This window comes from Abramis brama (genome assembly GCF_963993115.1).
Source record: "Abramis brama genome assembly, chromosome: 2".
Taxonomy (NCBI): domain Eukaryota; kingdom Metazoa; phylum Chordata; class Actinopteri; order Cypriniformes; family Leuciscidae; genus Abramis; species Abramis brama.
Window position 1 is genome coordinate 2,676,467 of NC_139964.1, and position 13,855 is coordinate 2,690,321.

Below are 13,855 nucleotides of genomic sequence, written 5' to 3' on the forward strand. Positions count from 1 at the left end.
CTTCTTGTGTTCAGGGGCCTGTGATCTCACACTGGATCCAAACACAGCACACACTCGACTCATTCTGTCTGATGAGAACAGGACAGTGACGTGTGTGTATGAGCGTCAGCCGTATCCTGATCATCCAGAGAGATTTGATGTTCTTCCTCAGGTTCTGTGTGGAGAGAGTCTGACTGGACGCTGTTACTGGGAGGCTGAATGGAGCGGATATTATGCTGGAATATCAGTGACATATAAAGGAACCAGCAGGAAAGGAGGGAGTGAAGACTGTGTGTTTGGATTAAATGACAAATCCTGGAGTCTGTTCTGCTCTGGTAACAGATTCACTGTCCGTCACAATAAGAACTACACTGTTATTCCTGTCATCTCTTCATCCTCTAAGAGAGCAGGAGTGTATGTGGACGTGTCGGCCGGCACTCTGTCCTTCTACAGCGTCTCTGACACACACACACTCACACACTTACACACATTCAACTCCACATTCACTGAACCCCTCTATGCTGGATTTAGGGTTTATTCTAACTCCTCAGTGTCTCTGTGTGACATTAAACAGCGTCCTGAGAGAAACAACACTGATACACACACAACCGGGTGAGTGAAATATACTGTCTTAGTGAAGGATTTTTCCAGACTGAATAATAGTTCAATCCTCTGTTCTTTATACATCACTAAACACTAGAGATGCACCATATTGGGTTTTTGCTGTATATATATATATATTCCTTTGTTTTGAATCAACACAGAGTCTCTCCTGTGCAGAGACTATAAACACATTATTCTTCATTTTAGTTAGTTTAGAGCTAAATCAATTTTTTCCTTCAGTTTCAGAGTTCTGAGGTCTCTGTGAATAGGGCTTAAGACTGATTTACTGGTATTTCTCAAAAGCTCTTGATCACACACGATCTCTAAACTATAATTTGATATTAATTTTCTGTAATTTTCTAGCTGTAGTGTGATCTTCTTTTCTATCAATATTCCTGCAGATGAGGAATAAGACAGAAATAGTCAAATTCACTCAGTATTACTTGATCTATTCCAGCACTCCCTCAATTACAATCAAGCACAATTAACTGTAGACAGCTGTGTTGTAAGCAGTAAAACAGTCCAGTTCTTTATAGTCAAACTCATTTATTATGTTTGATAATGAACATTTCTGTCCACCCCAGACTGCTGATGGTCTTTATCTGTCCACCTCTGTGAAAATATTGTAACGACACTGACCGTCTGTCCGGTCAGATGTTCTGAAGTAGCGAATCATGATTGTTTTTCTCATGCTGACTAAATATGAACACTACACGTTCATATTCAGAAAGCCCTAATTGACTAGCGTTTCTGACACAAGTCTCTACAAGCAGGCCCTGGTTAATGTTTTACCCGACCTAATGAAATCAACGAACAGGCCCCTGTTTGTTTCTCATACTATCACGTGCTGCGACCACAATTCCCTTACTGTGTCTAACGTTTGTTCTTTGTGTACTGAAGGAAAATTGCAAGACTTACCCCATTCAGTTGTTTTGGGACAACTAGGACTATCTTGCTTCTCTCAGCAAAATTATATGACGCCTCAGGCTGTCAAGTTAGTCTGCCCACAGAACTACCTTTGTTTTTGCCGAGTAACACATTCTCAAATAGCCCCCAACCCCTCACGTGGTATGCACCACGAGATGCAACAGATGCCGACCTCACAGATACACACACACATTGACATATATGGACTTCCACTAGTAAAATTTCATTTTACTAACTATTAAAAATGTACAAAGAGTGTTCCAGGTGATTTGCATGTTCACCAGTGTGATATTAGAATAGTTGTGTTTTTGAATTACAGTGATGTAATCTTTAAGTGCCTTGGTTCAACAAAAGAATGTATCTCTATGTTGCTATCTTTGTCAATATACGTCCTTAGTATTGTTTTGATCTCCTCTGCATGACGAAGAAGATTTTTGATAAGAGACTGTGATAAACGTTATGGTTCCATGCGTTTTTAATTCCCTGAGCATAATATCATACTTTGCCCCCTCGTGATTCCACACGAGGGTCGGGCTACATTAACACACAAGAAAGTCTTCTGCTCGGAATGCTCTAAGAGGATTCGTCGACCACGAAAAAGGGGACGGTACACGGGACACTGATAAAAGCCTAAACCTTCAGTTTCCTCTCTCTCTTCTCCCTCCTCAAAAACTTTGGAAACCCAAGTCCGGACCGGCTTCGGCCTGCTTCTCTTTTCTTCTCTTTTCTTTCTTTTTATGTTTTTCTATAGTCTAGTTTCGTTTTCCTATTCGCCTCTGTTCATTCACGGGCTGAATGAACTTAGCCTGAATCATTCCCGGCAACTTCACCTCAAAGAAAGAGACTCTTTGAACCTCCCGCGCTCGCGCTCGCATGGAAGACACAGCACGCGCTCACCGAAGCAAGCCCTGCTTTCTTAAAGAGACACACGCACGACTCTGCGTTCTTCAGCAACAAAGAGAACCATTTTGCAAGATAAGTTTATTGAACTTTTAATGTGATTTGATTCCTTGCTGTCTCTCAAGGTTACTGTCTGTGATTTTTGCCATGCTGAGATCATTTCGGTGATCTCTCTCATCCTGAACTTTAGTTTCATTTTCTCCCTTTCATCCTCTCCCTCTCTCATCTGTTATTCGTTTAGTCTTGTATTTTGTTTACGTGTCCTGTACATACATATTTACTCGTGTAAATTGTAGTATTTTGTATTCATTAGTTCCATGTATAGTCCAATTATTAAAATTCATACTTGATTGATTCTGTCTGCCTGCTCATAACTAAAGTCAATGAGATGTTTTCGATCTTAAGCTACAAAGCTGATTTGTTACTTTAAGTAACCTAATCTTATAAGAACAGGAGAGTTGTTTTTATGGCCAGAAAATAGCTTTCTTCAAATTATAAGAAAGAGATAATTTTTGTTGGGAAATTGTTAAGTTAATCTTACGGCCGTTTTGCTGGACAAAGTTTTCCCGTTTGATGATTATTCATTTCCATTAAGGGTTATCTCATAATCGATCTGGAATAGGATTAGTATATGAATGATGAATTATAATTAGTTGTGATTGATTATTCAGATATACAAATCGATCTATTTTCAACTTCGAATAAATTAATGTAACTGTATTATGCAAAATATTAATCATATTCATGATTAATTATTAAAATTCCCTATAAATCATTTGAGCTAATGTTAAATGTACTACTAATGCCAGTGCGGTTACAATATCCACAGTTAAAAACACTAGCCGCGTTTCCATTACCCTTCAAATTGCGCAAATTGAACTTGCAAATTGGAAATACACTCAATGGAAACTCGTCAATTTCGCAAAAACTCCCATTTATCACAAAAAAGTTTTCACACTCGCATGAGGTGGTTTTTCAGGCAATTCGAAAAAGGAATATTTCGCAAAACTGCAATGGAAACAGTTTTTGCGCATTTACAGTCACCTGACTTAGAAGGCGCGGTGTGTTTGGACAGAATACGAGACAGGAGTTATTTATTAAATTCATAAAAGACAAAAGAATTACAGAAATGCTGGATTCTAAACCTCATAGAGGTGCCACAATCAAGACCTCGGAGCAGAAATGAGTGAGACACACCCAGAAACTCCTCATATTTGCTGTAAGTAAGGATCTTTCCTTGCCATTAATGCTTGGATAACAAGCCTACGTTTCCTTCCATTAATAATAATAATGTCTAGTGCGGTACGTGGCTGTGATATATATAAACCTACCAACGTCCGTTGCCATGATTTTTGGAATGACTTATCGCGAGAGGAAAAAATGACGCTGTAGTCGCATAACATCGGTTAATGGAAACACCGTCATTTTGCAATAGTTTTTTATCGATATTTATCGCAAATCTGTAATGGAAACGTGCCTAATGATTTATAGAAGGCATTATTCTGACATTATTATTCAGCTTGAGCTTATTGATGGAGAATATAGAGTTCATGTTGGCTAGTTAAACATAAACATAACTGGACAATTATGTGTGAATTAAACTCTCATTATAGTATATATGTGTTTGTTATATTAGATTGTTTATTATTTGTGAGTGACATCACAGGTGTCAGTCGCAGCATTATATACTAGCTTTATTTTTTCTCTCTGTCAAACTGCCTGTCAAAAATAGTTTTTATAGTAAACTGTTTGTATGTTGTTGGTTTTGAATTGTTGGTAATACTTTGCAATAAGGTTCCATTAGTTAACATTTGTTAATGCATTAACTGTATTTGTTAACATTAGTTAGTCAACTGTTCATTGTTAGTTCATGTTAGTTCAGGTCCATTAAATAATATTGACAGATACAACTTTTGATTTTAATAATGTATTAATAAACATTGAGAGTAACATTAACTGAGATTAATAAAAGCAGCTGACTCTTTGCTTCTGCCTTCTTCTGGTTCTTCACAGGTTCTCTCAGCCCAAACCTTCTGGGCTTGATATTCACCCGCTGCTGAACTGTCAGTCTTGTGTCCATATAGCTGATTCTGATCAGTGGCTTCAGATTGAGCCGTCGGCCTGTACAGATTAAGGAGGGTCAAAGTTCAGGGTCAGCACTGACCCAGGCCGTTACGAGTGTGTCAGGACCAGAATGCGATGGGTCTGTGACTGTGTCGTCACCCTTCAGTACCGTACCGTAGACGGACTCTTCCTCAACGCAGAGCTGGAGAGGCTGCAGTGCAACCGGATCAGTCCAGTGATTGACGTGACGGTGATCTCAGGGAAACTGGAGGAAGTTCATCTGCCCCATTACGCCTGTTTAGGAGAGTCTGACCCCTCTCTCAAAGATGCTGTGAAAGTCCTCACCGTAAAAGACGAGGGAATAACCACAGAACCTGTGCAGTTGACCCGATTCCATGCTAAGATTGTCCAACCATCCTTCTCTATTAAAACTTTAATTATAAGTTGGATAATGGGATGGTACGAACACTGCGATCTTCTTCTTTACATGTGTTTTAAAGATCCTCTCATTCTACATCTCTACATTTTTCCATTTGATCCCTGTGAAAAAAAAAAAGTTGAGGACACTGAAAAATCATTTTCATCATGCATCATCAGGTATCCCAGACCTGGCAGGCCATTTCGGATGAAAACGCCACACATTCTTGATGTTCCTGGTGCCTCTATCCATCCCAAAGAAGGGATCACACTCACAAGAGAAACTCCCCCAAACTACTTTAGGGTCAAGACTCGTCTGGAGAATGATCTTCAAATGACTCTTATCAGAGAAGAGGATAAGGAGAAGGTCTTGTCACAGTGTCTGGTTTGTGTCTCGTTTTCACGGTGTCCTTCACTTTGACTACAATTCCCAGCATTCTGTCTGTCACTTATCACTGTTCATTACACTCAGCTGTTGCCCGTAATCATTGTCCCAGCTGTTCATTGTTAGTCCTGTTAGATCTGTGTGTATTTATTCTCTGCCTGTTTCTGTATGTGTACGGAGTCGTTAATTTGTGTCACCACACTTCTTGTCTGTTTATACCCGTTCTTGTTTGGATTGCTTCTCTGGATTTTTGACCTCTGCATGGATTACAACGATGTTGGATTGCCCTCTTAATAAATTACTGCACTTGGATTTTCCTGCTTCCCGTGTGCATCCGTGACAGAACGACTCCGTCACCATAAATCCAGCGGTAATTTTCATTTTTTATTATTTTTTGTAGGATCTCGTCCCCAGTTACTATGTGGATTCCACGTAGCGAACTTTCTCCCGCAGAGAGAGAGAAGGGCATCTCTTTACTAGAGTATTTTTCTAGATGTGCACAAAGGCATGAGGAAATTAGGATAGCTGAAGCTTCACCACGGGTCTCATCGAGCGCTGGGACTTCGTCGATGGTTTCGTCCAGTTCAGAGACGGTACACATCCGTCAGAAGGGAAGAAGGAGGAGGAGACCTGCGTCGGCCCAGTCAGAGACTGTCCGCGTCCCGTCTGCCCAGTCAGAGACTGTCCACGTCACGTCTGCCCAGTCAGAGACTGTTCACATTCCGTCTGCCCAGCCGGAGACTGTCCACGTCACGTCTGCCCAGTCAGAGACTGTTCACATTCCGTCTGCCCAGCCGGAGACTGTCCACGTCACGTCTGCCCAGTCAGAGACTGTTCACATTCCGTCTGCCCAGCCGGAGACTGTCCACGTCACGTCTGCCCAGTCAGAGACTGTTCACATTCCGTCTGCCCAGCCGGAGACTGTTCACGTCACGTCTGCCCAATCAGAGACATTCCGTTTGCCCAGCTAGAGACAGATCAAGAGATGCCCATACGTGTGGCTGCCAAGGCTATGATGGATTATTTGGAGCGTCTGACTCGGATCCTGGACATGCCAGTGTCCGTTCCTGAGCCGGAGCCAGTGTCCGTTCCTGAGCCGGAGCCAGTGTCCGTTCCTGAGCCGGAGCCAGTGTCCGTTCCTGAGCCGGAGCCAGTGTCCGTTCCTGAGCCGGAGCCAGTGTCCGTTCCTTAGCCGGAGCCAGTGTCCGTTCCTGAGCCGGAGCCGGTGGTGCCAGTTCCAGTGCCCGAGCGGGTGGTGCCAGTTCCAGTGCCCGAGCCGGTGGTGCCAGTTCCAGTGCCCGAGCCGATGGTGCCAGTTCCAGTGCCCGAGTCGGTGGTGCCCGAGCCAGTGGTGCCAGTTCCAGTGCCCGAGCGGGTGGTGCCAGTTCCAGTGCCCGAGCCGGTGGTGCCAGTTCCAGTGCCCGAGCCGATGGTGCCAGTTCCAGTGCCCGAGTCGGTGGTGCCCGAGCCAGTGGTGCCAGTTCCAGTGCCCGAGCCAGTGGTGCCAGTTCCAGTGCCCGAGCCGGTGGTGCCAGTTCCAGTGCCCGAGCCGGTGGTGCCAGTTCCAGTGCCCGAGCCGGTGGTGCCAGTTCCAGTGCCCGAGCCGATGGTGCCAGTTCCAGTGCCCGAGTCGGTGGTACCTGTTCCTGAGCCAGTTCCAGTGCCCGAGCCGGTGGTGCCAGTTCCAGTGCCCGAGCCGGTGGTGCCAGTTCCAGTGCCCGAGCCGATGGTGCCAGTTCCAGTGCCCGAGCCGATGGTGCCAGTTCCAGTGCCCGAGTCGGTGGTACCTGTTCCTGAGCCAGTTCCAGTGCCCGAGCCGGTGGTGCCAGTTCCAGTGCCTGAGCCGGTGGTGCCAGTTCCAGTGCCCGAGCCGGTGGTGCCAGTTCCAGTGCCCGAGCCGGTGGTGCCAGTTCCAGTGCCCGAGCCGGTGGTGCCAGTTCCAGTGCCCGAGCCGGTGGTGCCAGTTCCAGTGCCCGAGTCGGTGGTGCCTGTTCCTGAGCCAGTTCCAGTGCCCGAGCCGGTGGTGCCAGTTCCAGTGCCCGAGCCGATAGTGCCAGTTCCAGTGCCCGAGCCGGTGGTGCCTATTCCTGAGTCCGAGCCGGTGGTGCCTGTTCCTGAGCCCGAGCCGGTGGTATCTGTTCCTAAACTGGTGGTATCTGTTCCTGAGCCGGTGGTGTCTGTTCCAGTTCCTGAGCCGCCGGTGGTGTCTGTTCCTGAACCTGAGCCGGTGGTGTCTGTTCCTGAGCCGGTGGTATCTGTTCCTAAACCGGTGGTGTCTGAGCCGGTGGCGTCTGTTCCTGAGCCGGTGGCGTCTGTTCCAGTTCCTGAGCCACCGGTGGTGTCTGTTCCAGTTCCTGAGCCGCCGGTGGTGTCTGTTCCTGAACCTGAGCCGGTGGTGTCTGTTCCTGAGCCGGTGGTGTCTGTTCCTGAGCCGGTGGTGTCTGTTCCTGAGCCGGTGGTGTCTGTTCCTGAGCCGGTGGTGTCTGTTCCTGAGCCGGTGGTGTCTGTTCCTGAGCCTGCGCCGGTGGTGTCTGTTCCTGAGCCGGTGGTGTCTGTTCCAGTTTCTGCGCCGGTGGGGTCTGTTCCAGTTCCTGCGCCGGTGGTGTCTGTTCCAGTTCCTGCGCCGGTGGTGTCTGTTCCAGTTTCTGCGCCGCCGTGGCCGCCCGAGGAGTCGTCTCCGCCTTGGCCGCCCGAAGGACCTGCCCCGTCCCGGTCGCCTGCACAGCCGGATCCGCCGTGGCCGCCCGAGGGGTCGTCTCCGCCGTGGCCGCCCGAGGGGTCGTCTCCGCCGTGGCCGCCCGAGGGGTCGTCTCCGCCTTGGCCGCCCGAAGGACCTGCCCCGTCCCGGTCGCCTGCACAGCTGGATCCGCCCTGGCCGCCCGAGGGAAAGTCTCCGCCCTGGCCGCCCGAGGGAAAGTCTCCGCCCTGGCCGCTCGAGGGACTGTCGTCTCCGCCCTGGCCGCCAGATGAACTGTCACTCCCTGTCCCCGTTTCCCTCCATGGACCTGGCCCACCTTCCCTCCCCCTGATCCTCCACCATTCCACCTCCCTCCTGAACTCTTGTGTTGTGTTTTAGTGTTGTCATGGAGCGTCTGGTAGCCGCTCCGTAGAGGGGGGGTTATGTCACAGTGTCTGGTTTGTGTCTCGTTTTCACGGTGTCCTTCACTTTGACTACAATTCCCAGCATTCTGTCTGTCACTTATCACTGTTCATTACACTCAGCTGTTGCCCGTAATCATTGTCCCAGCTGTTCATTGTTAGTCCTGTTAGATCTGTGTGTATTTATTCTCTGCCTGTTTCTGTATGTGTACGGAGTCGTTAATTTGTGTCACCACACTTCTTGTCTGTTTATACCCGTTCTTGTTTGGATTGCTTCTCTGGATTTTTGACCTCTGCATGGATTACAACGATGTTGGATTGCCCTCTTAATAAATTACTGCACTTGGATTTTCCTGCTTCCCGTGTGCATCCGTGACAGGTCTGGGATGCAACAATTGAGAAAGATGATCTGATTCGTCCTAAGAGAGACGAGGCACGTCTGAATAGTGATCAGATTCATCCTAAGAGAGATGAGCCGTGTCTGAATAGTGAGGAAGATAAAACAAGATATTTTGATAAGCATTGGTCAGAACTCATTCAGGGGGTTACTAATGTCCAGATCATTGCAGATAAACTGCGTCAGCAAGAACTAATTCATGAGGAACAATATTCAGAAATCACACAGAGTTTAACCAGTCAGGAGAGCATGAGAAAGATCTGTGACATTATACGCAAACACAGTGATGCTGTGAAAGCTGAATTCATCTCGGTTCTTCAGGAAGAGAAGCTTTACCACTTTTGATCATTGGTCTGATTCTTGATCTGATATGGCTTTATCTGAACTTATCAAAATATACTCCTTTCATCAAATATTCATTCATAATAACATTACAAATAAATTAAAGTTTTTGCTTTGCTCTTTTTGCTCTTTACATTGTAAATGTTCTACAGGGAAATAAATGTATGTTTTTGCACATCTAAGTAAATGTTCTACAGGGAAGGTAAAACGAGTTCAATGTTAAAGTAAATGTATACCAGCATTTATATTTATGTTTGTCTAACTGTATTTCATACTTGTTGGTGAATTTACATTTTTACAATTGCTGATTTTATATTTTTATAGATTAGCCATAAACTATAAAATGTTGTAGTTTATTAAAAATATAGAATCCAGCTCTTCTTTTCATATGATTATATTCTTCTGCAAACACACAAAGTTTGGTGAACTGCAATGAGGAACATATAATATTTTCTTTATCTAATAAAAGGCTTTTATGTAAACTTAATTTTGTTGTCTCAGAATTTAACACTGGGATATTTTGGATATTTCACTGCATGGAAACATTCTGAATGAATAGACATTCTGAATAATGTGCTGTAAAGTAAGACTGTCATGGGAAAATGCACAAAAACTAATATTTAATTTATTTATTTTGAACTCAAATTCCCCAGTGACAACATACTATACTATCTATCTATTCTGATGCTTTAGAAGCCGAATGTGAGATTCGTCACGTAGAGCTGGAATATTTCTTCTCATGTTGCTCCATCATATCATGGGTTAGTCTGTAGTTGCAGCACAGTTTGTGTCTCCAGGAGCTTTTGTTCTGCTTTTGCACACGTTTCTCCTCCAGCGGCTCCTGGAAAACATCCACAGCACTGCAAGTGTTTGTCAGCGCAGGTTTTTATCTATTTATTAAAATGATCATCTGTAAAGATGCCTAACTTTAAAGTCTGGACTACAACAAAGCTTGTGCTCTTATTGCTTTGGAGAAAAGATACTGTTCATTTCACACATTTGACCGCTGTGTTGTGATGAACACAATGATCTGTCATGAACTTCAGCATCAACTCTAGAGAAATGTGTCCAGTAGAGGAACATCTGTGACTGTTGTAGTTGAGAGAGTTTTTGGCATCACTGAGCTGATAGGAAAGAAACACACAGGACACATGAATCCTAGAGAGAGCGTAAGTCAGACGAATGGGATCAGACCAGATTTTTAAGCGTTTGAAATTTTTTGTCTTGTTCACATCCCCAGGTCCATTCAGTGTCATTCTCAAGAAGCACTTCTGACAAAATTGGGTATGAACTTGTCAAAATACTGCAGCATAAAAAAGTCACGTTCTTGTGCTGTTTCTCCCCACACTAACAGATCATCTACTGTGTTTTGCACACCATAATACAATCATTAAATTAAATTATATGTTTTCAGTGTGTCAGTGAGGCCATGTTTAAACTGTAAGCTACTGTAGTTGTCCTTCAGCAACACAAGTAGGGATATGAGGCTGGAGCTGAACAGGAGCTGAAACAGCTCCACATGCACTTTTCTCTTCTTCACAACAATACACTGCTCTATTCTGTAGGTTGTCTGTCTGTATGGTGACAGAGGAAGGCTGTGGTTATGTGTCTTCAGCTCTGAGTTCAAACTCCTCACACCTGAGAGAGCTGGATCTGAGTACTGCAGACACTCACTGCAGACACTCGGTTATGTCAAATACTAATACTGACATACTGAACGTGTGCATGATGCATATCTACATTAATGTGTGTTTACAGTGTGGACATCATGGAGAGATCAGGATGATTGCAGGACCACGAAAGTGTATGTATATACACACACACACACACAAATGTTTTGTTATTATTATAGATGTTTTTCTCTTCTTGTTCAGATGCCTGTGATCTCACATTGAATTCAAACATCGCAATCACTCAACTCATTTTGTGTGATGAGAACAGGAAGGTGATGCATGTGGAATAGCATGAGCATTCCTGATCATCCAGAGAGATTTGATGAGTGTCCTCAGGTTCTGTGCAGAGAGAGTCTGACTGGATGCTCTTACTGGGAGGCTGAATGGGACGGATGGGTTGAAATATCAGTGACATTTAAAGGAATCAGCTGGAAGGAGGGAGTGACCGTAAGTTTGGATCCAATGTCAAATCCTGGAGTCTGTACTGCTCTGCTGAACGATTCACTGTCTGGCACTATAATTACTACACTGATATACCTGCCATCTGTTCATCCTCTAATAGAGTAGGAGTGTATGTGGAAGTGTCAGCCAGCACAGTCCTTCTACAGTGTCTCTGACACACACACACTTAAGCCTGCGACACACCAAGCCAACGATTGGCCGTTGGGCAACGTTTTTGGAGCGTCGGTCACCGTAGTTTTCCCGGTGTGTTCCGCACCGTTGGCTATAGTCTGACACTGTCTGTTTTTTTGCAACATGTTGAATCGACGTCGGGCCGTCGGTGAAAGAGGGAACTCTGATTGGCTGTTCAGTTAATGTTACGTCATCTTACCTGAGTGTTCCTTGGCGAATATTTCAATATTAACATGAGCTATGAGGACTAAAAAAAAGTGTTTAGCAGGATTGATGTTCAAACCGGTAAGCACGCACTGCTTTTTTTAATGGTTTGTGTATCTGCAGCCTGCAGTGTCGGTTTCCCTTTTTGAATGACGAATATAGATGAATATATCTGCAGAAATAGACAATTGTCTCATTTACACGCAGGTGCAGTTAACGTGCATTCTAGCTGACAGTCGGCTGTAGTTCTCTCGGTGTGTTCAAGTGCAGCTTTTCCCCCGACGCAGGCAACGCGAGGCGACAACACAGTCGGCTTTCATCAGCGCTAGTTCTTTGGCGTCAGTTTGGTGCGTCCCGGACTTATTTCTCAATGTCTCTGTGTCAGATTAAACAACAGATATACACACACATTGGAAAATCCTCTTACTAACATCCACATGCACATAGTCATCAAATCTCCCAGATTTACATTTGTGCAGGGGCGGACTTTACCATTAGGCAAAGGTCGGCAATTGCCTTGGGCCCCGAGCTACCTAGGGGCCCCCAAAATGCCCTATTAACTTATGCTTAAGTTTTTTTTATTTATTTTTTTATATATTTCTAAAACTCCATTTGCGAAAAATGGCATCAATCATTAGTGTCGCAGACAGGAGGGGGCCTCCCCGCCTCACTACATTGGACTATTCCATTATCCCACTTTTACTGCGCATCTGCGAAAGTGACAAGGCTGTGTCAAAAAACTGATGGAGAAAAAAAACGTGAATGACAGACAGAGTGTACAGAGTGACAGACAGAGTGTACAGAGTAGTAGACAGAGTAAAAGTGAAGCGAAGCTAGCTACCCAAGCGGTGCTGAAAAAAGGAGGAAGCGGGAGGAAAGCAAAAAGTCCGAAAAAGTGTGCGGCGCGAAAGATAAACAACACGCAGTAACAGGAGGACTGAGAAATACACAAACAGAGCAAGACGAGTCTAAACGCGAAAATTTAAAGTTTCGAAGTTACCCAAGCGGCTCAAATAAAAGAAAAAAAGTGAAAAGACGCTGATAAGTATTTGGAAACGCTGCCAAAGATGACAAACTTTTTTACGGCTACTGTTGGGGATACAGATCAGGTACAACAACGTCCAACGCACAGAAAAATCGTGAAGCAAAGAGGACACGGAGATCGACAGACAAAACTGAGCAGTTTATGAATCATGATATTTAAAAAAATCTCAGCTCTCAGATTCTGTCAATTCTATTACGAAATTCAAACAATAAATACCGTTTTGCCGTTTTAATGTGACGTGACAGATTCCTATAGCGGCACGTGAACTGATCATCTCTACCTAATAGTAAATAAACACGAAATAACAATGTTGAAAGATACCGTATAACTTACCGAAATGTATATTCCTCATTCATAATATCGATCAATACGTGTTTTTCAACCGCGGAAAGAGGTAAAACAGCTGGAGAACAATCGTCACATAACATTTACCTTGGGAAAGCAATTTAATTGGCTAGAAAAAAAGAGCTATAGAGAGTATTTGGCTAAATATGTGTACTATATTACTTATTTTAACCTTAAATTATACCAGATGATAGGGCTTTTTTTTTTCTTGAGAAAAAGTAACGCCTGTCTTGTGAAACGTTACCTAATATTTATCCAAATGAGTCAATATTGAATCAAATCACAAGAATTGAATCGAAATGGTGAAATTTGGCAAGAAAAAACAAAAAACAAAAAAAAACATAGCTTACCAGAAATTGTACCATGTAAACATTGTAACATGTTTCTGTTTAGGAGTAAAGAAGTGTAGCCTATGCAGGGTTTAAAGGGGACGTTTTTTTCTCCTCTCTAACCTTTACTTGGATGGGTAGGGGCCCATAGCCTACCTTCGCCTTGGGCCCCCGATTTGCTAAATCCGCCACTGCATTTGTATTAATTCATGTTTAATTGATGTTTTTCATTATACAGAAGTTAAAAATCTAGACACACATTCTGTTCTGAATCTTTAATACAAAAAAATGCACTGATGTAGTTTATACTTTACATAAAATCTGAATCTGAACAGCTTATGTGAGTTACTCAATAGTTTAGGTGGATTAACCATATGGGCATTTGGGCAAGTGCCCAGGGGCACAACGTCCAGGGGGGCAAATCATTTTTCTCCGTTTAGACATTAAGCTATGCATTCTCAAACGTCTTTCCAGCCATGACCTATATATACCCTTGCATCAGAATGTTCTAAA

At 44.1% G+C, this 13,855-nt stretch overlaps 1 protein-coding gene across 8 annotated transcripts in view; it reads left to right on the plus strand.

Annotated features, from left to right (window-relative positions):
• Positions 1 to 9,592, plus strand: part of LOC311077442 (NLR family CARD domain-containing protein 3-like) — a 94,917-nt gene extending 85,325 nt beyond the window's left edge. For 3 of the 8 annotated variants that reach the window (XM_084105933.1, XM_084105922.1, XM_084105932.1), the window contains exons 9-11: positions 15 to 591; positions 4,423 to 5,257; positions 8,754 to 9,591. In XM_084105933.1, the coding sequence (XP_083962059.1) occupies positions 15 to 591; positions 4,423 to 4,543 (698 nt within the window). In that variant the 3' untranslated portion in view covers positions 4,544 to 5,257; positions 8,754 to 9,591. Of the gene's footprint in view, positions 1 to 14; positions 2,764 to 4,422; positions 5,258 to 8,753 lie in introns of those variants that run through there. The other 5 variants (XM_084105937.1, XM_084105934.1, XM_084105935.1 and 2 more) reach the window with 3 other exon arrangements.
• Positions 9,593 to 13,855: the final 4,263 nt, after the last annotated feature.